Below are 24,727 nucleotides of genomic sequence, written 5' to 3'. Positions count from 1 at the left end.
ATTTTGCATAATAGCTTTAAGTGAAATTGGATCATTTCCCGCAGGCAGAACACCTGATCTCTTACAACAGCAATTCAAGTCATACTTTTCTACATATATTAAGGTACAAAAGGTAAAAATTTACCAATATGATTTCCCCCCCCCCCCCAAAACCATTTGCTTGACTTCATTTCAAAATAAATTGTTCCACAAACTGCAGCTTTATCAATATTTTATTACAGTTTCTAATTCAGGCAACATCAGCAGCGGACATCTTTGGACACTTCGCATACAAAGCCCCCACGCCCCCCCCCCTTTGCTCTCTTCAGCAGATCATGACGTAACGTGTTGGATCAACGCTCTTGGGAAATAAGGGAACTACTAATCAGACAGAACGAACAAACAGACATGGCAACATGGAAGAAGTCTGGACGGAGGCCACCGTTTAGATTGTCTCGCAGCGGTTTGTCCCAGAGATGCTACTTCACGGAATCTCCATTTTAGCTGGGAAAATAAAGAGAGGAATTCAATAAACGAAGCATGGATGCGGGAATATATGAATGTATGACTTACAACAATATTAAGGTCAAGCGAAGGGATTTCCAAAAGGATCTCCAAAGGCACCCGTGGAGTTCTGAGCAACAGGAGCAGTCTGTCAATTAAAAAAAAAAAATAAATAAATAAAAAGATGTATTATGTTTGCTGTACCGCTTATCTTGGAGTGTCACCCGGCTGACTTTGGACGAGAGAAGCGGGATACGACCTGGTCACCGGTAAATTGCAGGGGCACATACTGTATAGACCAGACTGATCTCAAACCTTTTACACCAAGTACTACCTCAAAAAAAAAATACTTGGCTCTCCATCATAATGACCAACAATATAAAACACAGTAGTGAGTAGGCCTAAGTGGTCGTCAAAAACGAGAGTTGGTCGTTGATCAGTTGGCATGAATGGTTAGACCCAGAAGTATTTGGACACTGCCAAAATCTGTACCGTTGGGGCAGGCGGGACCCCAAACGGGGTGGCGTTGGGGGCTCCGAATGCCTCATCGAACATGTCTAGGCCGACGCTTGGTCCCGGTGCCGAGCTGTTTGAGGAGAATGCGGCATCGAGGAGAGCCGGGGCGTTCAGGCTCGGAGGCGGTGCGTCTATACGGGAAAGAAGACCACGTAAGGATTGGGCGACATAGAAAGCGTTTGCGCGTCCGAGAATCCTTACCGTTAACGGCCGCCGACAACTGTTTGATGTCAAAGTCATCGTGGTCTGCGGCATCTTGAGCGAAGCCCACTTTACTGGAGAAGTACTGGTCGAAAGCCCCCGATTCTGAAGCCTGCTCACCTTTTCTCGCCGGGATGGCGGGCGGCTTGGCGAGCTGGAAGTCCTTGAACATGTCTTTCCCGGTCTTCTGCTCTTTGTCGCCAAGGGGGTCCAAGGCGGTGAAGGCGTTTCTCTCCGCCTTAGGTGGGGCCTCCTTCACGGGTGGCCGGGGAGGCGGGCGGGACGGGCCTTGCTGCTCACCCAGAACGGGGAAGGCGGCAGGCTGGAAGGGGTTGGTGCAGGCCGCGTGGCCCCAAACTGCGGCCGGCGGCGCCGGTTGGCCCCAGGCGAGATGCGGGGCACCGAACTGATGAGGCATCTGTTGACCCCAAGCGTTGGGGGGTATGGGAAGACCGCCGAAGGCAGACGGCTGAGGGTAGGCGGGCGCGGGGGCTCCGTACATGGAGGGGGCGACGGTGGACGTTGCCCACATGCCCGCAGGAGGGATGCTGGTGCTAGCTGGTTTTCCTAACTGCAGATCTCCTGCACATGAAAACATTGATTGAAAATGTTCCCGTACAAACCAGCAACCGTTTGACTGGCTAACCACATGCTCCACCATTCCTCTGTCTCCTACCCAAAGCCGCCACGGAGGACTGAGCAGGGTTGGCAGACGTGTTGTTGAACAGGTCGCCGGCAGCCGACGAGCCGTCGGGAGCAGAAAACAGTTCCGCTCCGAACAAGTCACCTGCTGAGGACTGTTGAGGGAACATAATGAGCCCCGAACATATCTTGCCTAAATGGTCTCAGACTCAGGGTGCCTCTGATTTGGAACTAGAACCAAAACTAGCATCTATTCACCGTTGTCACGTTTTACAGCGAAAACAACTTATTGGAGATGGCAAAACTGGTTCCAGACCAGCACCGACTCTTGTAGAACTTTGGGAAATTTAGTAATACTGGAAGAAGGGATTCCCTCTAATAGCTATTTACACCAAGCTAAAAAAAAATCATCTGTTCTTTGCCGCATGTGCACTTCATGTGATTTTTATTATTGTAAAATAAGTTTGTGGGGGGGGGCAACCCCTGAACAAAGTTTTCCATTTTCTTAGCCGTATACATCCTATTGACTTGGCTTAACGCGGCTGCAGTGGGTGCACCCTGAGTCGACAATTTCAAACACGTCGTGCCACTATTTTACCAGCATGCGTTGCCACTTACCGGTGCTTTATCGGCAGAAGCGTGAGCGTAAGCAAAAAAAAAAAAAAAAAAAAAACAGGAAAGGAGGTCACAGCATTAAAAGGCACAAGGGACATTTCTGAATGTTTCAAGGGACGCTTGTGACCACGGGTGCATGCGCTTCAGACAGACCACCCCCTTCAATCCAATCTACATTTAGGTATGGAAAGCTGTTTGAGCATTTATTCAATATCCTTCATATCCATATTAAGGGCCATATACTAGTATGCTCCATGTCCTCACTTGTGAGACAATTAAACGTACAAGTAGAATGAGTAGGATGCACTAGTAAGACGACTACGTCTTACCAGTAACGTTTTTTCCGCTACTGTATGACATTTCTGCACTAGTAGGACAATTTTGGAATACTGTTATGAGGGACATCTACATTATATGCTACTAGTGAAGCACTAGATGCAACTTGTGGAATTTTGGAATTTCACTAGTCGGGGTGGAACCATCGATTTTTCTTCTCTGCATCAATGTTCAACACTAAGTCAACTAATAGTATTCGTTTTGCTGCACTAGTACAATGTTCTACTATCACTGACAAAGAATACTAGTACATGGACCTGAAGCTTTGTATAGTATTCTCTTTGTCATCACTAGTAAGAATATTCAACACACCAGGCAAAACCTTGCACTAGTTGACAACTGCGTATAACCAGTACTGCTAGTGACATTGTAAAAGTTCTACTAGTTAACAACTCAACATCTACTAGTGATGCGCAAAATGTCAATTGGTAGAAATTTTGTATCACAAGTGGGGGTAAAAGCGACTAGTCAACTTTACTACTCTGCATCAATGTTTAATGCTTGAAGTTGACTAACTAGCATTACTCATAGCACACGGTTGTCAACTAGTGCAGTTTTGCCTCACTATAACATTTAGTTGTCCTACCTGTATGATAAAGTTGTCGTACTTTTATGCAAAAACGTCATACGCTGCAAAAACTCAAAATCTTACCAATATTTGTTTTATTTCTAGTCAAAACTAAAACAAGACTCGGAAAGAAACTTTTTGAGCAATTTTCACTTGTTTCAAGCTCATTTTTACGAAATAATTAGGGGGAAAAAACTGTCAGTGGAGTAAGAAAAAAATAAATACACTGGCAATGTTTTTCCTACTTATTTCAAGTTTTAAAAAATTTGCTTGAAACAGGTGAAAATTGTCCAAAGGTTTTTTACTTTTTTAGGTGACGCGTCTTATTTTAAATGTAATCAGATTAGTTTTGAGACTTTTGTCTAGAAATAAATATTCTTGGTAAGATCGAGTTTTCACAGCGGACAGTAGTAGGGGGAGGGGGGGAAACAGAACATTACAAGCTAGACAATCGTACTAGTGTGCCGAATTGTCTTACTAGTGAGGACAAAAAAAATGTACCAGTACATGGAGGTTACGCTGGATAGCAAGGATGTGGAACGAACACTCAAACGGCTTTCCGTACGTTATGTTTCCCACGGAGACCAAGTGCGACCGGTCAAGACCCGCATGCAGTAGCCGCACGTGCCACCTTCAGGCGTATCGCGCATGCAGTGAACGCCGTCAAACGACAAGGTCACCTTCTGACTCCTTCGACCTCGTCCGGCCTTCGAGCTCTGCGGGGGCGGGTTAAGAACCACCGAGTCCTTGCTCGCAATCTCTGTGGCTTGGTGGCTCTCCCCGTTAGAAAAGGGGGAGGCGTTCGAGTCAAAAAAGGGATTTTTGGTGGACGGACCCGATCCCGACTCGCTGCCGTCCATCATGCCGCCGTGTGTTATTTTGCCCCCGAGCGGCCACTGGCCGTTACTGAGAGCGAGGATCACGTTCTTACTGGTTAAGCCCCGCATCTGCTGGCCGAGGCTCTCGGGGTTTCCGTTCAAAGGGTCGCCAAGGGCCGTGCTAGCAGAGCCCATCGGACCGTTGTCGGGACGGGGCGTTTTGGACAGCGGATCGTCTCCGAAAGGGTCGCTGTCCGGGGATGGAAAGAAGCCGAACGGCGAGCAGAAGGGATTCTCTGTCTGGGGCGGCGCCCTGTGGTCGGCGGCACAGGAAGTTAAAAGCGTTCCCTTTATGCAATTCTGATTGCTGTCGACTTCGGCGGAAAAGTCCAGCAAGGGAATATCATTAGAGTCCTGGTTCACATGAGAGGGAGATGCAGAGATCGGATCAACACGGGGGCTCAATAACACAACAAGTCAATCACAAGAGAGAAACGTTTAAAGCTGCTCCATGCAAACAATAAAGATATGCTGACTGAATATTTTGTTAAGAATTCCAATCCAGTCATTACTGTACTTCATAAAATATTTTAATCAAAACGTTCTACTTCATTTTCACATAAGTGGTGCCTTGAGAAAGAGTTCAGTTAACTGCAAATCAAAGCAAAACATCAATTTTAAAAATCTTAATGGCGATTAGTATTAAAAAAAAAAAAAAAACAACCTTGTATAATACAGTCACTCATATCTCAAGGCACCACTGTATTTTAATATATTCCCAATTTGTATTAGTGCAACAGTGAAAAGAAAAAAAAATAAGACAACTGCACATTTTAGAAGCCAATCCACAGTCATTATTGTATTTGGGGGGGGGGGGGGGAAACAAAAAAAACAAAAAAAAAGATTTTTAAAAAAATAAAAAAAAATTTTGTAGTCACTAAAAACATTTTCCACTGTAAATGTAAAAATATAGTATATAAGGCCCACAGCGAAAATAAAATAAATTTCAAGATTAAAGTCAATGTTACGGGAGTAAAGTTGTATATTTGAGATAAAGTTTCAAAAAAAAAAAAAAAAAGCATCTCAAAACTTGTTCTATAAAAACATACAACTTTATTCTGACTAATCTGTCATTTTATTTTCGTTTTCAGTGCAGCCCTAACTCCTTTAAAATATACAGTAGTACACCGAATTATCCATTTCATATGATCAATTTTTTATTTTTTTTTTTACCTTGAAATGAGAAACACTGGAAAGTACTACCCATCTGACAATCAAAACTGGGCATCGACCTTCGCAAAGGCGACTATTTCTGATATTACGCATTTCTCTTTTTTGCGGCGCGGGTTTTGCCATCAAGCAATTCTCTCTCATGTAGCAGCTTTAAATGTTCGATGATTGAGTTTACATCACGATCATTTTGTAACATACGGTTGTGAGCATTAATATGAATTTTATTGAGTGGCTTGTGTTCCTCCCCCAAAAGGTAGCACGACGGCGACTGAGCCGAAGGGAACATCGCGCACTTACGTTCGGAGACTGGATGTCCGGCGGGGTCGACATATCTCCGAACAGGTCCAGCTGCTCCACTGGCTGTTAGCCGAAAGCGTATCGATAAATCACGGTGGGGGGGTCAGTTATCACATGAAGGGGGAAAAAAAAAATAATAATAAAATAAAAAGATACTGCAGTTGAGTGACAATTATACATAGATTGTTGCTGTATATTAAGTGAATATGAACAGTAGCAATATTGCAGGTAGGGAAAAAAAATGTGCATGTAACCAATATTAATCAACAGTAGAGTGATGACTATACATGGATAAATGTGAGTGCTAAACGTATGTGCAGAAGTGATTGCGAATTTCCGCAAGAGTCAGCAGGGTTATATAGAGCAAAATATTTTAAAAAGAAGGAAAAATAAACAAATTTACATGACACTTCAAAAGGACCTTAAAAATAAAAGAAAAAAAAGAAAAAGTCTGCCACATTATAAATGTCTAGATTTTACTCGTTATGTTTATCGGGGAAAAAAAAAAAAAAAAAACTGCTTTTATTTTATTTATTTATTTTTAAATAAGGTACCCATAGACCATTTATTGATACAAATAAGCAATTGAGAATGATAAGCTCAAACATCATTTAGTGCAGTTTACTACACCGTATGTGATTGGATTCAAGTTAGAGCATAGTTGACTTACGTTGGGGTTTTTTACCGGTACAGCATTACTTCCATTCTAAAAAATAATATCAGAAATTAGCAGTAGAAGTGAATTAAAGAGTCGTGTTCCATTTAAAGTGCTGCATGTGCTCACCTCAACCACTGCACTGCCATTTTCTCCCTGTAAATAAACACATTAGCAAGTCACAAGGGATCACCAGAGCTAGCAAAAGTACACACACTCAAGTATAAGTATCGATATTCATGTAAAAAAAGACTGGTAAAAATTAGTAGTACTGATTTAACTTGTTTAAGTTTTTTTAAAAAACTACAGAAAGTACAGTTCATTGTACCGTTTCTGATGTGCCCACCTTGGCCACCAGGGGGCAGTAGAATACAGTCTTGCAGACAAAAATAGGTTCACGACTACTGTGACAGAATAAGTAATTCTTTCCAAAAAATGAATATTTGCCTCTGAGTATTGTGATATCGTCTGTCTACATGTGGTACCCCACTGTTTGTGTTCAAATATGCGTTGCTTAAAGGGTTACAACACCGCAACTATCAATGCTAAGTGTTAGCCTGTCAACAGTGTTTTCCCATTGTGTGTTAGCAATAAGGGAGTGGGGACATCGTTAAGGCAAAGTAGTTCTAAATACACAACGTACTTTTTTTTTTTTTTCCTCTCTCTGTTCCTCGTTACTTCCTACCAAATGGGCATCACTTAATTCACAGAACGAGCACAAGGAGGCAGTGTTGCCCTCCTTACCTTCTGGGAGGCCTCCGCCTCTTTCTTCCTCATGTTGAAGATGACTTGGAAGAGGTCCTTCAGGTCAAGGACCAGCGGCTCCGCCTACCGGGTGACAAATGCCACGCCGTGTCAGGAACGGCCGGTTGGACGAACGTCAGCAGCCGCTTGAGTACCTGTTGCGCCGTCTTGATGGCGAAGAACTGATGCTGGCCCTCGGCCCCGCACACGTAGCCGAATGCCCGGTTGTCCGTCACGTCTCTGGCGATGAAGGAGATCTTGTTCACCACGTGCTCGTGCTCAATCGCCTGAACCGGGAAAACAGCCGCGTTAGAAGAATAGAACTGAAACGCTGAATAATAAATGCTACATGTGCGCAGATGTAAATGTAAACGGCAGCAATACAGTGTTGTATGTCGCAAAAACTAAAGCTGAATCAATAAATCCTTGACAATGAAGTAAACTCGAGTTGTGGAGTGACAACTCTATATGAATAAAAGATGCTATACATCCAGAAGTAGTTTAACAGCAGCATGGTGACCGAGAACATTTATTTATTCCCCCCCGCCCCCCCCCAAAAGGAACCTACTCCCGATTTCTCGTCGATGATCCTGATGCCAGACATGGAAATGTTGACCCAAATCCGCTGTTTGTGTTTTCCTTGTGAGCGAGCAGCCACCGCCATTCCCTGGAAGAAATCACGTCACACCTTCAATTTAAAAAAAAAAAATACACTACTCACAAAAAAAAAAAAAAAAAAAAAAAAAAAAGAAAAAGTTCAGGGTGTTGGGCTTTTGGGGGAAATTTCAGGTTTAACCCAAAATGCACGATAACCTTTAGTGGTGCACTTAATTTGACCTATAAACTTCTGAATGTCCAACTCTTCAATGTTGCAGTACTTTTTGCACATCCTCAGTGGCCCACTTAGGGATACAGAGACTGGAAGAGTCACCGAAAGGCATATAAGCGGATGTCCTTGGAGAGTTAGGCTACTGGTCCATTTGTGGATAAAAAAAAAAAAACAGCTGTTGTGAATTTTGAACCGAAACCTTCAACAGTTACAAATGGCGCCGGGAGTAGTCACCTTTAGCTTCATCATGGAGTCCTGGCACATCTTGTCCCCTCGGGGTTCGGTAACATCGTCGGTGCCGATCAGCTTGGCTTTGTACCTCACGCCGTCCCCTTGAAACCTGGCCAGCAGGTACTCGTCCGTTTTCTCCGGCACTGCACAAGAAAATTGTACTTGAGTTTACGTTTTTTGGGGGGGGGGGGGGGGGGTCATGTGACATGTTTGCGCTACCATTTGTCGCTAGGCAGAATTTGTGGCTCTAAGGAACAGGACGAAACATTGGAGAGAAATGACTCCGAAATCTACTGTACAGTTTTTCCCTGCTAGATCACGGTTCATCTGTTTTTTTGTTTGTTTTTTTAAAAATGGGTTTTAGTAAACAGGAGAGTTTGAGATTAGAGTTGCGCCTTCAGTATAGTACCAGGTTGTGCCACAACATGCCAGGCATGTTGTGGCACGTAAACTGTTAGAGATCCGACATCATCATTAAATCATTCACTGGCGGCCGTTTTTAAAGCCGAGTGGCCCATATCGGCAGCCATTTTACAGCATTTCATTCAAGACCCACAGAATATTCTGTTCTGTGACAATATATGCACAGAACCTAACAAAAGAGTAAACTCTCTTATTTTACCAGAAAAAAACGGTTTGTTTCTAGCTTTTTCTGTTTTCTTTAGAAATCAGCAGGAGAACATTGGTTGGTTTCACCAAGAACAGTGGTTTCTGACCAGCAAGCAGAGAAAAAAAAAAAAAAGGCTCTTTGCGTGAAAAGAAACACGTCTTCGATATATTTTGCTTTTGTGACACCTCAGTATAAAACTCCAAAAGAAGACTGGTCAAAAATTCATTTGCAGGGGTCCCAGTTTGAGAAAGACTGCCTTTGAACTTTCCATCACAGTTCTGTACTAGTGTACTTGCGAATCTCACCTTTCTTCTTGTCTTTCCGGAACGGGACCTTAGTTGCTGCAGTCGCAGGAGAGGCAGGAGGGGAGTTGGAGGTCGAGGCCGCAGGTGGCGATGCGGCTCTCGGCTCGGCGGCGACGACGACCGCCACGTTGGCTTCCGCCACGGCGGACATGGCGCGGAGAGAGCGTGCGAGTCTCACTGGAGGAAGCGACGTCGGTCGGTGGCTCTGGCGGACGGCGGCTCAGCGTTCAGCGGGCGGGAACGCTCTTAGCATCCACGCATGCTTCACGTGGTATTCTGCAACGATTAATCGAATAATTCGATTACTTCGCCGGGATCGTTAAACACATTCATACACAAACTGCCGATGGCCACAACTCATGCCGAGTCACTCAACGCACAGCCAACTATACACGCTCGTTTGCTAACGGCGCCCACGTCACCCACCTGGCCAGGCCCCACCTTTTAAAGCCATACACACTCAAATTCACAGGGATGACAGAACGGGAAAATGCCGACCCCAAGTGGACAAAAATAATACCTGCAACCCGCGTTCATAATGCAAAATCAATTTTCATCCGATTACTTTATTATCCGATGGGATAATCGGTAGAATACGCGACTCAAAAATATTTGATAGTTGCAGCCCTACAGAGAAGTCGTGAAAGAAGTTTACAAAGTTTATCTGCTGGTCTGCTCCTGAACAGAGTTTGACAACCTGGCAGTAAACCTTTACAACCTCAAGAGAGCAAAGGCATGTGACCAATAAAATAATCTTTACCTCATCAGACCACCAAGGTGACAAAACATGCTGAATAAGACCAGGTGACTGCTTTTACACTGGAGCCAATAAGACCTTTCATTGCTTGTAGACATCACCAGATACCTTATGGCGTTTTCCTTATGAATTTCAATATACAGACCCCAAGAGCACAGTAAGAGTGTGTTTTTATAAAGCTTGATTGCTAGTCGTTTTCAGAGTTACTCAGGGTAAGAGGGCCAGTTTCTGAACAAAAAGCAGAGAAAACTAGCTTTTTGTGAACACATACTTTCCTACTACCTAGCGCGACACATACTCTATTTATATAATACCTACTGTAGACTATTCATATTGTGAGTGTAAGGTTACGAAAGTTGGCATTCCTCTCACTCATAATCGACGCGGCAAGCTGAGATTTACCGCCTCATCTTTCCTCAATTTCTAAACTTCTACTCAAAAACTGTGCTGATCTCAAATCCAAAGTGATGCAACACCGCCAGCTACAGGGATCTGTTAAGCATTACAATGGTTTACAAACCTGAATGTCACAGATAAGATGGGTGAGACCATCTTTGACGCCTACCTCTTGAAAAAACAACCTCTAGGAATATTATACGTCGCGGCAGTAAACAGTTGGATTCCAGTGGACGAATATGAACGTCGGAGAACGGCAGAGACTTCGTTAACCATTTGAACCGCAAATATATCAAACTATGATGCCAATGCCGGCTAAACTTAGTTCTTCTCCAAAACACAAATACCTTGGACCGTCAGTCAAGATGTATGACTTGAACATACTTACTTCAGACCAACATTTTCTTAGCTACGGCAACTTTGGCGTCATCTTGTGGCATTACAGAAGGAAGAAAACAAAACAAAAAAACGCCCATATGGTAATTTGTGAATATGTTCAAATGTTTATATTTGTCCACCTGATGGTGCCCCTTTTGCCCATTCAAAGCATGCAGCAAAATTTCACAGCTTTTACCAAGAATGCCTTGCTACGGAGTACTATTCAACCTCATTAAGTCTTTACTTTAAACTCCACATTTGTAGATACAGGGTTGAAATACCCAAAATACATAATTGATATTTGAGGAGTATATTTCATGGTGGTGTCGCATCTACAGAGAAAGCAGCAACCCATGAAATTCTCAATCCTCCAAATCAAACGGGTGGACACGCATCCCCCACCCAGAGTGAAAATAACCTCGCACAATCAACGCAAAACAACACCGCACGCATTCCCGACATGCAACGTACCTCTGAGTCGTTCCGGAGCGCAATGCTAACGTCTAACGAGGCTGCGAGCAGCGCGGGAGCGAGCAAAGGTTGGACGCGGGCAAAGGTCGAGCAGCTACGCCAGGTTAATCTGACGCCGGCAGTGTAAAAGATCTCATGATGCTCAGCTAAGAATCTGCTGATGAAAATCAGGAGTCGAGCCAAACGTATCGTAAAAGCAAACGAATGGGAGATAATGCGGGAATAGTCCGAACTTTATAGGGTGCTCGCGCCTTTCCGTTTGAGAACCACGCAAGCACCTGCAATGATTAACGCTGACGTGATGACGACCCGTGCGATACCGCCACGTATTCATCAATCGCCTTTGCAAGCACGTAGCCTCGTAAAAATCTACTGCATTTTTAGGAGTCCCCAAAAAAAAGTCAGGAGCGCCCCTGGAGAAAGTTTAAAAAAATAAAAACACACCACCCAACGCTTGTTTAACCAATTGACAAAATTTAGTGTAGGTCACAAAGCTCCAGTAGTTGTCGTCGTTCCAACAGAGCAGCAAGAATTAATGCTTCTATTGTTTTATGCTCCATTTGAATGCTAATTTGTGTTCGTCTCTCTATGGCTTTTCGCATTATATGTTACCACTAAGGTAGCGGACCTTTGTTGGACGAAATTATATGGTTTGGTCGAACATTTTCTCATTTAAACGTAAGAAAATACTTAAATACTTGTGTGTTATGATAAGTTAAAATGTGATTATAGCATTTGTCTCTATCGCAGATTTTTACCCATCATGGGATGAAAATTATCCCCCGCGATTAACAGGGATTTACTGTACCAAACGTGCGAAGCTAAATTGTGCAGTCTTTTTTGCTAATGCAGGCCAGGTGTAGACCCACAATTGCGTATTTCATATTTATATAAAAGACAGCACGCAAGCAGCTGTGAAAACACACAAGATGTTAGCTTTGTGTTTTAGGGTGGATCATTAAACTTCGCTGCTGTGTTCTGACCAGACGCAATGAGGAAAAACTCAAACAGGCATCTAGCTCGTATGTGTGTTTCAAATTTGGTAGTAGTTAGACCAAACAATAAATCAAGACCCAAATGAATCCAAAATGGCAGACTTACTTTTTTCCTTTCGTGTTCTGCTTTATGAGACTTTACTCAAAACGGCGCTACCCAATGCCATGTTTCCAAGTGAAACAGGATTTGGGGGGAACATTTTGGAAACATGAGCGAGATAGTTAAGAGAGCTGAACCATTATGTCAACAAACAAACAAACAAAAAAAACACCCAAAAAAAAAAAACCTCAAAAGAGCCTTGTTGTACTCAAACATCAAACTGGTTGCTTTTCATGACCGTGAGCGGTATGACACTGCCGGGCCGACCTTCGCCAGCACGAACCATCAATGCTGATAAACACCGGCCTTGGTGGAGGTCAAGCGTTTGCACTAGTCAGGCAGCTGCACAATTCAAACTTAACTGTACAAGTCTCTGACCTACGAGTCTGGTTCCGGTATCTCGACACCGGGGTGGGCAGCGGTACCGCACAGAAGTGAGTTCCGGACCACACTCGCAATATGCGAAAACCACGAAGTAGAAACCATATATTGTATCGCTGTATGAACCTCCCAGACTCTCATTAGTGGTCCCCACAGTCCGATTAACCCAGGCTTCGTTCACATGTGGATATAAATCAGATATGTGAAAGACACGAGTTATATTCGGAGCAATTAAATGGATCACTTCCTGCTGCACATACTCGAGGTGCGCACAGTGGTTGTTTCCACCAAGCAGTCGTATCTCAAGTTTGCGCTCGCAAAGAAATCCTAAATCGCGTAACTTGTATCTCAAGGCACCGCTATATAAGTCAGGGGCGTCCAAGTCATTTTGGTCACGGGCCGCATCGTAGTTATGGTTTACCTTGATACCAGGTATCGTTATCGAGCCAGTAACATCCTTGTTTCAAAATAAATTGCCATTGAGTAAGTCCGCCTTGCCAGTAAAAAAAGTGGTATCAAACAGTGAGCCCATATAAATGCAAAGTCTGCTAATATTATTACATATACAAAACAAATTGGATAATTACTTTTGAAATCAGAAGCCAGTTAAAAAAAAAAAAAAAAAAAAAAAAAAAATTCTATTATTATTCCATTTGCTAAAGAAAGAAATGCTTGCAATATCTCAACATTACTAAAAGACAATTTTGGTATTTTAGCAACAGACATGAAGTCGACGCACGTGATTTGCTTTCGCGGGCCACATAAAATGACGCGACGGGCCAGATCTGGCCCCTGGGGCCATGTGTTTGACACCTGCGATATAAATCATTCCAAATGGTATTTAATGGTAAATGTGGTAGTTATGTCAGAATTATGAGGAGCTTGTTGGGAAAAAAAATTGCGAATCCTTTTACTTACTCTCAATTAGTGTTAATTGGACACCTGCCCGGACACGCTCTTCAAAAGTTTGTTTGTTTTGTCACTCCCTTATCTTGCATTTCAAACGCAAACACATGACCTCGGCATTAAAAGTCAGCTGTCGGCCGCCAATTACGGTTAAAGGATTACACTTTAATAAGGGACTTTGGGGGGGGTCATGCACTAACCTCAAACGTCAGCAGAATTCGCAGCAGCAAGCAAGGCGAGGAGATTGTGTGTGTTTGTGGGGGGGGAGATATGTCACAATCGTGGAGCCGTCAGGAAGCGTAAAGCGGTGCACATCTGGAGGAAATCAGCCAGTGAGTCAGCGTGCGACTGGATGAGATGTGGTGAAACACGGCCAGGGCGCACGCGCGTACAGGCCACGCATGCCAACATGGGCCTCTCGTGGAAATGAGGAGGAGGAAAAGAACAAGAACAAGAAGAAGAAGCTGCTTGAAAAGTCATTTTTAGACTCCTTGCCTGGAAAATCAGTAGACCCTCTCCTTCCCTTATTATTTTTTTTAATGGTCTCTTGTAGATTTAAAAAAACAAAGTCCAGAAAGTTCATTAAAATGACTTTAAGATCAGGAGGAGGGGGGGGGGAGGTTTTTAAGACAAACAACATCAAACATTCAGGGACGGAAAGTTGGGAAATACTCGCGCATGCGTGCACAGGAAGGAAAAAATAAAAAAAAAAGTTGGAAAAATGGCCTTGTAACTTACCGTGTTTTTCGGGGGGTGGGGGAGAGGGGAAGGGGGAGCCCCGCTTGAGGAGTGGAGGTCGGCGTGTGTGTGTGTGTGAGGCGGGCTGCCGGTCAGATGGTTTTGTCCCCCTCCGCTGAAGTGGAGCACGGGAGCGCCTCGCACTCTCGCCGCGACGCAAACTTGTCACACTTGAAGCTTTTTTCCTGTAAGCCAACAAGCGCTTCAGGGGGGGAAGTGGGCGGTCCCTGCACGCCTGCAGCACAAACGCAGGGAGAAATATCCAAAATCCACAATAAATTCGACTCCAAGACACTTATATTGTTGTTTTTTTTCGAATAAATTCTCCATATTTGTGTGTCACAGTAATACATTTCGTGGGGGTTTTTTTCACTGTGGGTTTTATTTCGCGTGTGTGATTAAAAAAAAAAAAAAAAAAAGCAACAGCGTCCTCTGTCGTCACGAGCGGTCACTGCAAACAAGAGTAGCCAAAGATTATTACAGTGGTCGTCAAAACATTTTACACTAAGAACAACCACAAAAAAAAATAGCTCCCCAAGTAGCACCATAACGACCAATATAAAATACAGTAGCGTATGAATGTTTATCAAAAAATACGCTGTTGTTTTATTCCTAGAAAGTACTTTTAATATTATTGTAACATTATGCACAGTTACATTTAATATGGGTAAATAAAAAAAATAAAAAAATCTGCACTCAATGATTTAGTTAAAATGTATTGCACATGAAATTTAAGTAACATTTGTACCTGAATGTTTAAAAAAAATAATAATTCATGAGAGTGGAATGCAAATGTTGTTCTGTGCTTGAAAGTTAAATACAACTAACTGTATTCAAAACAATGTACTATACTTAAAAAGTAAATATATATATATATATATATATATATATATTCAAAGACCCCTAATGATGACGACAAACAATGGACTTCATTTTCCCTTGCCCGGACGCGGGCCACCGGGGCCCCCCACTGGAGCCAGGCCTGGTGGTGGGGCTCGAAGGCGAGCGCCTGGTGGCCGGGCCTGCACCCATGGGGCCCGGCCGGGCACAGCCCGAAAGGGTAACGTGGGTCCCCCTTCCCATGGGCTCACCACCTGTGGGAGGGGCAATAGGGGTCGGGTGCAGTGTGAGCTGGGCGGTGGCCGAAGGCGGGGACCTTGGCGATCCGATCCCCGGCTACAGAAGCTGGCTCTAGGGACGTGGAATGTCACCTCTCTGGCAGGGAAGGAGCCTGAGCTGGTGTGTGAGGTAGAGAAGTTCCGACTCGATATAGTCGGACTCTCCTCCACACACACCTTGGGCTCTGGTACCAGTCCTCTCGAGAGGGGTTGGACTCTCTTCCACTCTGGAGTTGCCCATGGTGAGAGGCGCCGAGCAGGTGTGGGTATACTTATTGCCCCCCGGCTTGGCGCCTGTACGTTGGGGTTCACCCCAGTGGACGAGAGGGTAGCCTCCCTCCGCCTTCGGGTGGGGAGACGGGTCCTGACTGTTGTTTGTGCCTATGCACCAAACAGCAGTTCAGAGTACCCACCCTTTTTGGAGTCCTTGGAGGGGGTGCTGGAGAGCGCTCCCGCTGGGGACTCCATTGTTCTGTTGGGGGACTTCAATGCTCACGTGGGCAATGACAGTGAGACCTGGAAGGGCGCGATTGGGAGGAATGGCCCCCCCGATCAGAACCCGAGCGGTGTTCTGTTATTGGACTTCTGTGCTCGTCACGGATTGTCCATAACGAACACCATGTTCAAGCATAAGGGTGTCCACACGTGCACTTGGCACCAGGACACCCTAGGTCGCAGTTCGATGATCGACTTTGTGGTCGTGTCATCGGACTTGCGGCCGCATGTCTTGGACACTCGGGTGAAGAGAGGGGCGGAGCTGTCAACTGATCACCACCTAGTGGAGAGTTGGCTCCGATGGTGGGGGAAGATGCCGGTCCGACGTGGCAGGCCCAAACGTATTGTGAGGGTCTGCTGGGAACGTCTGGCAGAATCCCCTGTCAGAAGGAGTTTCAACTCCCACCTCCGACAGAACTTTGCTAATGTTCCGGGGGAGGCGGGGGACATCGAGTCCGAGTGGACCATGTTCCGCGCCTCCATTGCTGAGGCGGCCGACCGGAGCTGTGGCCGTAAGGTGGTCGGTGCCTGTCGTGGCGGCAATCCCCGAACCCGTTGGTGGACACCAACGGTGAGGGATGCCGTCAAGCTGAAGAAGGAGTCCTATCAGGCCTTTTTGGCCTGTGGGACTCCTGAGGCAGCTGATGGGTACCGGCTGGCCAAGCGGAATGCAGCTCTGGTGGTCGCTGAAGCAAAAACCCGGGCATGGGAGGAGTTCGGTGAGGCCATGGAGAAAGACTTCCGGACGGCTTCGAGGAAATTCTGGTCCACCATCCGACGTCTCAGGAGAGGAAAGCAGTGCACCACCAACACTGTGTATAGTGGGGATGGGGCGCTGCTGACCTCGACTCGGGACGTTGTGAGTCGGTGGGGAGAATACTTCGAAGACCTCCTCAATTCCACCGACACGCCTTCCCATGGGGAAGCAGAGTGTGGGTTCTCTGAGGCGGGCTCTCCTATCTCTGGGTTTGAGGTCACCGAGGTAGTTAAAAAGCTCCTCGGTGGCAGGGCCCCGGGGGTGGATGAGATTCGCCCGGAGTTCCTAAAGGCTCTGGATGTTGTGGGGCTGTCCTGGTTGACACGCCTCTGCAACATCGCATGGACATCGGGGACAGTGCCTCTGGATTGGCAGACTGGGGTGGTGGTCCCCCTTTTTAAGAAGGGGGACCGGAGGGTGTGTTCCAACTACAGGGGGATCACACTGCTCAGCCTCCCTGGTAAGGTCTATTCAGGGGTGCTGGAGAGGAGGGTCCGTCGGGAAGTCGAATCTCAGATTCAGGAGGAGCAGTGTGGTTTTCGTCCTGGCCGTGGAACAGTGGACCAGCTCTACACCCTCGGCAGGGTCCTCGAGGGTGCATGGGAGTTCGCCCAACCAGTCTACATGTGTTTTGTGGACTTGGAGAAGGTGTTCGACCGTATCCCTCGGGGAGTCCTGTGGAGAGTGCTTCGGGAGTATGGGGTACCGAACCCCCTGATACGGGCTGTTCGGTCCCTGTACGACCGGAGTCAGAGTTTGGTCCGCATATCCGGCAGTAAGTCGGACTCGTTCCCGGTGAGGGTTGGACTCCGCCAAGGCTGCCCTTTGTCGCCGATTCTGTTCATAACTTTTATGGACAGAATTTCTAGGCGCAGCCCAGGCGTAGAGGGGGTCCGGTTTGGTGGCCTCAGTATTGCATCTCTGCTTTTTGCAGATGATGTGGTTCTGTTGGCTTCATCAAGCCGTGACCTCCAACTCTCATTGGAGCAGTTTGCAGCCGAGTGTGAAGCGGCTGGGATGAGAATCAGCACCTCCAAATCTGAGACCATGGTCCTCAGTCGGAAAAGGGTGGCATGCCATCTCCAGGTCGGGGATGAGATCCTGCCCCAAGTGGAGGAATTCAAGTATCTTGGGGTCTTGTTCACGAGTGAGGGAAGAATGGAACGGGAGATCGACAGGCGGATCGGTGCAGCGTCTGCAGTGATGCAGACTTTGTATCGGTCCGTTGTGGTAAAGAAAGAGCTAAGCCGAAAGGCGAAGCTCTCAATTTACCGGTCGATCTTCGTTCCTACCCTCACCTATGGTCATGAGCTGTGGGTCGTGACCGAAAGAACAAGATCGGCCGAAATGAGTTTCCTCCGCAGGGTGTCCGGGCTCTCCCTTAGAGATAGGGTGAGAAGCTCGGTCATCCGGGAGGATCTCAGAGTAGAGCCGCTGCTCCTTCGCATTGAGAGGAGCCAGATGAGGTGGCTGGGGCATCTGATTCGGATGCCTCCCGGACGCCTCCCTGGTGAGGTGTTCCGGGCATATAATATATGTTTTAAATGTAAATGTCACTTGTTAGTTGTTTAATATTGTATGTATATATATCTCATCACTTTGAGGAAATGAAAAGACTTGCTTGCACAGTTCTCCAAATAGTATAGTGTGGCAAAGTGTGCTTACTCTACTGTAAAACATCCATCCATCCATCCATTTTCTGAGCCGCTTTTCCTCACTAGGGTCGCGGGCGTGCTGGAGCCTATCCCAGCTGTCATCGGGCAGGAGGCAGGGTACACCCTGAACTGGTTGCCAGCCAATCGCAGGGCACATAGGAACAAACAATCATTTGCACTCACAGTCATGCCTACGGGCAATTTAGAGTCTCCAATTCATGCATGTTTTTGGGATGTGGGAGGAAACCGGAGTGCCCGGAGAAAACCCACGCAGGCACGGGGAGAACATGCAAACTCCACACAGGCGGGGCCGGGGATTGAACCCGGGTCCTCAGCACTGTGAGGCTGACGCTCTAACCAGTCGGCCACCGTGCCGCCTACTGTAAAACAAACAAAGACAATTGATCATTGTATACTAACACCAAAATATTCAACCATACCCTATCATTTTGCCTTGATGGAAGTTTGCTAGCCAAATGCTAACATCAAATGTGCAACGTCATACACGGCCTAACGAAAATGAGCATAGATGTTCACAGTCCGCAGTGTTGTGATATTGGTTTTTATGAGCACTTGCGAAGCGATTTCACGGGCTCCTCTCCGCGTTTCGACTTCCGACTCCGACAAATGGAAAGAGAAAAGCTGGATGTGGATGCAGCATAGTGGGCGTCACGTCATGTAGCGGGGAAGATAATAAATGCTCTGCCGGTGCCAAGACCGAGAAAAAAAAAAAAAAAAAAAAGGAAAAGTAGAGCATGAGAAGAAATAGACAGCAGATGAAGTCGGGTCACTGCCATCTTCGCTTTTGCACAGGAAGCGTTTCAGCATTCACGCCATGTTTGCTGATTCCCGCCAATGATGCTGCGGCACGGTGGCCCAGTTTCAAGGACTTCCAAGTTTAAAACGAGCACGGCGAGGAGAGGGATTGCCACATTTTTCGAACACAAAACGTCAGTGTGACTCTTTGCTCGACTTTCACTTCTGTAAACTGCGCAAGAGTAGTCGCGTAGCAACTCTGTCACATGTCAGACAGGACATATCACGACTCACGACAGTTAAGCGATATTTTGCACTGTGAACTTTACAGGTGACCTTACGGTACTTTTCGCACAACTTGCTGTTCTCTAACAAGGAGCTGAATGGCAAGATTTAAAAGAGGTGTTTTATCCATGAATGGATAGGATAGTCCGCTGGGGTGGCTGCTGGTTTAGAGCGCCTCGTTGTCGGCCGTAAGTCTGTGCATGGTACGTCATGGAAGAGTGAGGAAGGTTTTTTTTGTTGTTGTTGTGTTTTGTTTTGTTTTTTTAATCCAACTCAACAGTCAGTGTCTGGACTGGGGCTTCGGGCTGGCATAACCTCTTTAGAGCGCCTCGTTGTCGCGGCATGGAAAAGCCCACCGACGGCAACTTGAGGCTTTAAGGTGATATCATTTTGCAGCTCGAACATGTAGTTACGTATGGGCATAAAAAAGATGGTAGACGAAGTAGATTCTATGTTTCCAGGTCATTGTCGTGGGATTTGATGAATAGTTAAAAGTTGAGCAGGGGGTGGTTTCAGTTTCCTAACCCTAACCTCCCACGGCGTTTGAGGGGAGGCCAATTAAATTTTTCACTATTTCGAAGCCTCATGTTATCTACTAATTGATATATTTAATCATTCAAAATTTGGCCAGGTTGTTAACAACACTCTTCTCTGTGGTATGTCAAATTTACAACAAATATTTAGTTTTTACTTGACAGGGACTTAGACTAAAAGAATAATAATTGCTTTGAATCAAATCATTCTTTATTTATCCGTTTTTATGAGGTGTTTGGGGTCTGGCCGCCTTGCAGTTGCCTGTGTTTGCCTCATGTTACGTCTGCGCCTGCGCAGTGGAAGGGTCGGGGTGAGCAGTGGCTCATTTGCACGAGACAGGACAGCCGTCATCAACAAAAAAAAAACAAAAAAAAAATGTCTTCTTTCAAGAGCCTATGTGTCTTTTTGTCATTTCATACGAAAACATGTTGCGTTATTCACCAGTTTTGTCCTCCAGTGGACATTTTGTGAAAAAAAATCTTGTACTGAATTTAAAAAGGAGACAATTTAAGACCGCTAACTAACAGAGCGATCATACAGTTGTCAGGAATGTCGAAAATTTGCAGTGATTGGATGTTTCCAATGGTTTTGATGAGACGTAGAAAAGGACAGAGGAAGGACGTCCTTCCTGGTCTCGTCGCATCCTGTCTTCTGCTGACAGAAGCTGATTTCTTGTGGTGTATTTTTTATTTTTTTTTAAAGTGAGAGGCAGATTCGTGACTTGCATATTGACTGCTTCGTTATAGGAAAAACATCAAAAGAAAAAAAAATAACCCAAGGAGGTCATCGTCATATGGGATTTTGTTCTTTTGGATTTTGAGTGCGCTTGAAACAAAATTACAATTTCTGTGCAGAAAATAGCACAGACAACAATGTGACCCCTTATAAATGTCCCTTTTAGCTAGTTTGTAGGGATGGGAATCAAAGAATAATCAACAATGCGATAGTTGAAGAAATCCATGTACAACACATTGTGACTTGTCCAATCCAGGTTTTTGACAAAAAGAACACAAAGCAAAATGTATACATCGAAAATGTGATTTTTGTGAGAAAGAAAAAAAAAAAAAAAAAAAATATATATATATATATATATATATATATATATAATTTTTTTTTAACGCTATATCGTCCAGCCCAACCAACCAGCATTAATTTTTAATAACAGGTTTTATGGCTGAGAGTGACCACAGTAGATTGTTGAAGTAGAAATTACGCTTTGCATGTGAATGCTAATTTGATGTTTCCCACTCAACTATAAAAACAAAAAGTACTCCCGAAGTAGTGACGGTCACTGTGACGTGCTGTATTCCAGGTCAGCGTTACACAACTGCCTTGACTCTAATAACAACACAACACTGAGTCACTTTCTGAGGAACAATGAATCATAATTATGATGGTCAACACTGGAACTTACTATTTTTTTTTAATAGTCATCATTTTCATAGACGTGTAGAAAGACATTAAGAATGATAAAATAGTCTAGCTTAACTTTGACAACAAGCTACGATGAGTGTAGCTGTGAACTAGTCTGCAGCTAGCTGGTTAGCGCTTGCAACTTGGAAGTTGGTGCTTTCGTAGATTTTTCAGGTATCAGAACTTTACTTGAGCATTTATTTTCTAATGACTTTTTACTTTTACTCCCTAAAAAGTTACCACTATTTAAAAATAATAATAAAAATCTCCACACAAACACACAAATGAGTGTATTTCAGTTATTATTGTAAGCTAATTTAGCATTTCTGAGCCCTTTAGACAGCATAAAAGTCGAGTCAACACTAGCTAGCTCTTGGTTTAAAAAAAACAAACATGTAACGTCATTTGTTTTTTAAATTCAGTTTAAGTTTCCTTAAAATTGAAACCCGTTTGTGTAAAGAATGTTTTTTGTGCCAAGTTATTCAAATCGGTATTGTACATATATTACTAATAATAAATCACTGAATAAAAATTCATTTTTACTTTTGTACTTTATGTCTGTTTGTCACCTCTGATTATTTGCAATGAAATCCCAGCAAACAAATTGCATTGGACCTCCAGTGGACCCCCAAAGCCAACCCCCCCCCACCCCCCACCTCCCCCCAGGCCTAAAAAAAACAGGAAGTATTTTCTAGTCAGGAGAAACATTGGCTAAGCACCTTACCCTAGCCTCCGGCTTCCTGCTTGAAGGAAACTGCAAAATCTCGTGAAAAGCGGTCACATCAGCACATACAGTATTCGCGACCGCGGAGCCCTCTTTTCGCTTCTTCCCTATAGGAAAGACCCGCATTCACCTCCCAACCTGCCAGGACAGTGTTATTGTAAGTCAGCAAAAAATGGCTGACGGCGTACTGATTGGCGAACAGCTGCTTAGCTTAATGCTAACAAACAATGTAATAGCCATTGCCATGTTCACGGTTAGCACGGATAGTCTCTGTTTTAGAAGTGACAGCCATTTGAACACAAACGGTGGAGCAACACACAGATCATATTTTTTAAAAATCACAGGCATATATTCTTTTTACTATACAAAAAATGACTCATATTACAGAATTTTGCTGAGTCACTTACTTTAGTAGTAGAAGAAGACATACTATTCTCCTTGGATGTGTCTGTATGACTGTTATATTGCCTACCGGTGGCCAAGGTGGGCACACCATGAGGAGCAGCACAATTTATTGGATAATGCTGTTTAATTCTTTACATTCTATTAAATTATGTTATTCTATGTTTTTATAAAGCATAATAATATCAAATAAAATTTAACTTATTTAAAAAAATAACTTTCCTTATTTGTGGCGGCTGCTTGGAACGGATTAATGGCATTTCTCGTATCTCAAAGCACCATTGTATTTGTTTCATGAAATTGTATTCATTTATTCCCAGCAGTTATTCTCTTTGTCCAATCATATTTCAGCCTCTACGTGTCGCCATGTCAATCTAATCTGCCCAGGGCCTTCACAAACATTAGTACTGTTCCCATGAAACTTCAACTATATCACCAATGGGACAGTTTGTTTAACCAATTGGATTTCAAGTTTGTCAGCTCTTGGATGCCATCTGGTGGACTGCAGAGCTGAACAGGTTATTTAATCAGGTATACACGATGCACAATTCTAATGTAGTTTTCCAACCTTTATTTATCTGATGCACATATTTTACATTCGAAAAAATCCCGCAGCACAACCACCAAACAGACCACCCAAAAAATGTCACAAAAAGTACTGTATGTGCATCATAATGATCTCGTCTCTCGACAATTGCAAGGAATTTAGGGATTTCATCATTTACGGTCCATAATATCATCAAAAGGTTAAGAGAATCTGGACAAATCACTGCATGTAAGCGGCGAGTCCGAAAACCAACATTGAATGCCCGTGACCTTTGATCCCTCACTGCATCAAAAACCGACATCAATGTGTAAAGGATATCACCACGTGGGCTCAGGAACACTTCAGAAAACCAATGTTAGTAAATACAGTTTGGCGCTACATCCTTAAGTGGAACTTGAAACTCTACTATGCAAAGCAAAAGCCATTTATCAACAACACCCAGAAATGCCGCCGGCTTCTCTGGGCCCGAGCTCATCTAAGATGGACTGTTGCAAAGTGGAAAAGTGTTCTCTGGTCCGACGAGTCCACATTTCAAATTGTTTTGGGAAATTGTGGACGTGGTGTCCTCCGGGCCAAAGAGGAAAAGAACCATCCTGACTGTTATGGACGCAAAGTTCAAAAGCCAGCATCTGTGAATGTATGGGGCTGCGTTAGTGCCAATGACATGAGTAACTTACACATCTGTGATGGCAGCATTAATGCTGAAAGGTACATACAGGTTTTGGAGAAACATATGCTGCCATCCAAGCAACGTCTTTTTCATGGACGCCCCTGCTTATTTCAGCAAGACAATGCCAAACCACATTCTGCACGCGTTACAACAGCGTGGCTTCGTAGTAAAAGAGTGCGGGTACTAGAATGGCCTGCCTGCAGTCCAGACCTGTCTCCCATTGAAAATGTGTGGCGCATTATGAAGCGTAAAATACGACAACCGAGACCCCGGACTGTTGAACAGCTGAAGCTGTACATCGAGCAAGAATGGGAAAGAATTCCACCTACAAAGCTTCAACAATTAGTGTCGTCAGAACCCAAGGTGATGTAACACAGCGGTAAACATGACCCTGTCCCAGTTTTTGGGAATGTGTTGCAGCCATAAAATGCTAAGTTAATGATTATTTGCTAAAAACAATAAAGTTTATCAGTTTGAACATTAAATATCTTGTCTTTGTAGTGTATTCAATTAAATATAGGTTGAACATGATTTGCAAATCATTGTATTCTGTTTTTATTTATATTTAACGCACGTCCCAACTTCATTGGAATTGGGGTTGTACTCAAAAATGTAGCCTACTTGTGAGTTTGACAAGGTTGACCTACATGTACTGAGCCAGTGTCAGCGTGTTGCGCAACCAGCGTCGCTTTACCGTAAAAGTGCCAAATAAATTTGTTACATCATCCCAAAAATGCCCCTATTGGAATGCTTTTGTGCTTTTCCCACAATAAAAAATTAAGGACGTTTGGCTTCATTTATGCTTTAGCTTCACCAACCAACAACGTATTAAAACCAACTTAAACTTAATGTAACACGCGCAAAAAAAATATTCCTTAGTACCTTTTCTCACGCTCTCGTGTTTAAGAAATGTGAGAATATCGAATAACATCACTGGGAGAAACTGAAAAGAAGACCCACTCACTTGCAGTTCTCCAAATAAGAGGCAAATCGCGTTTGCTTCAAGTTGTTAATCGTCCCATCCCATTTAAGTTTACTGTAAAACTGACACTTGGAAAAAAAAAGAAATTAAACATTGGATATTTAAACAATTTCTAATATTTCAAATCAAGCCACACAGTTTGGTGTAATAAAAGTGAAAGCTTAATATGCTAACAAATACTGTA

General features: G+C 44.3%; 1 protein-coding gene across 5 annotated transcripts; it reads right to left on the bottom strand.

The window, feature by feature from the left end:
- Window positions 1-194: 194 nt before the first annotated feature.
- On the bottom strand, window positions 195-14,386 carry dab2 (DAB adaptor protein 2). Of its 5 annotated transcripts, XM_061800014.1 has the most exons (16): window positions 14,206-14,386; window positions 13,668-13,782; window positions 9,084-9,359; window positions 8,172-8,311; window positions 7,677-7,775; window positions 7,264-7,395; window positions 7,109-7,192; window positions 6,494-6,520; window positions 6,380-6,415; window positions 5,710-5,772; window positions 4,042-4,593; window positions 1,877-1,997; window positions 1,201-1,782; window positions 976-1,130; window positions 553-631; window positions 195-483 (listed from the first exon to the last, which is right to left on the bottom strand). In XM_061800014.1, the coding sequence occupies exons 3-15, from the start codon at window positions 9,232-9,234 to the stop codon at window positions 566-568; spliced, it is 2,208 nt and encodes a 735-aa protein (XP_061655998.1). In that variant the 5' UTR covers window positions 9,235-9,359; window positions 13,668-13,782; window positions 14,206-14,386; the 3' UTR covers window positions 195-483; window positions 553-565. The 5 variants fall into 5 exon arrangements, with proteins under 5 accessions (XP_061655998.1, XP_061655997.1, XP_061655996.1 ...); XM_061800013.1 differs by lacking the exon at window positions 13,668-13,782; XM_061800012.1 differs by lacking the exon at window positions 14,206-14,386 and having other exon boundaries at window positions 13,668-13,882.
- Window positions 14,387-24,727: the final 10,341 nt, after the last annotated feature.

The sequence above is a fragment of the Phyllopteryx taeniolatus genome, chromosome 15 (assembly GCF_024500385.1).
Source record: "Phyllopteryx taeniolatus isolate TA_2022b chromosome 15, UOR_Ptae_1.2, whole genome shotgun sequence".
NCBI lineage: Eukaryota > Metazoa > Chordata > Actinopteri > Syngnathiformes > Syngnathidae > Phyllopteryx > Phyllopteryx taeniolatus.
This window is presented reverse-complemented; position numbering and strand designations above follow the sequence as displayed.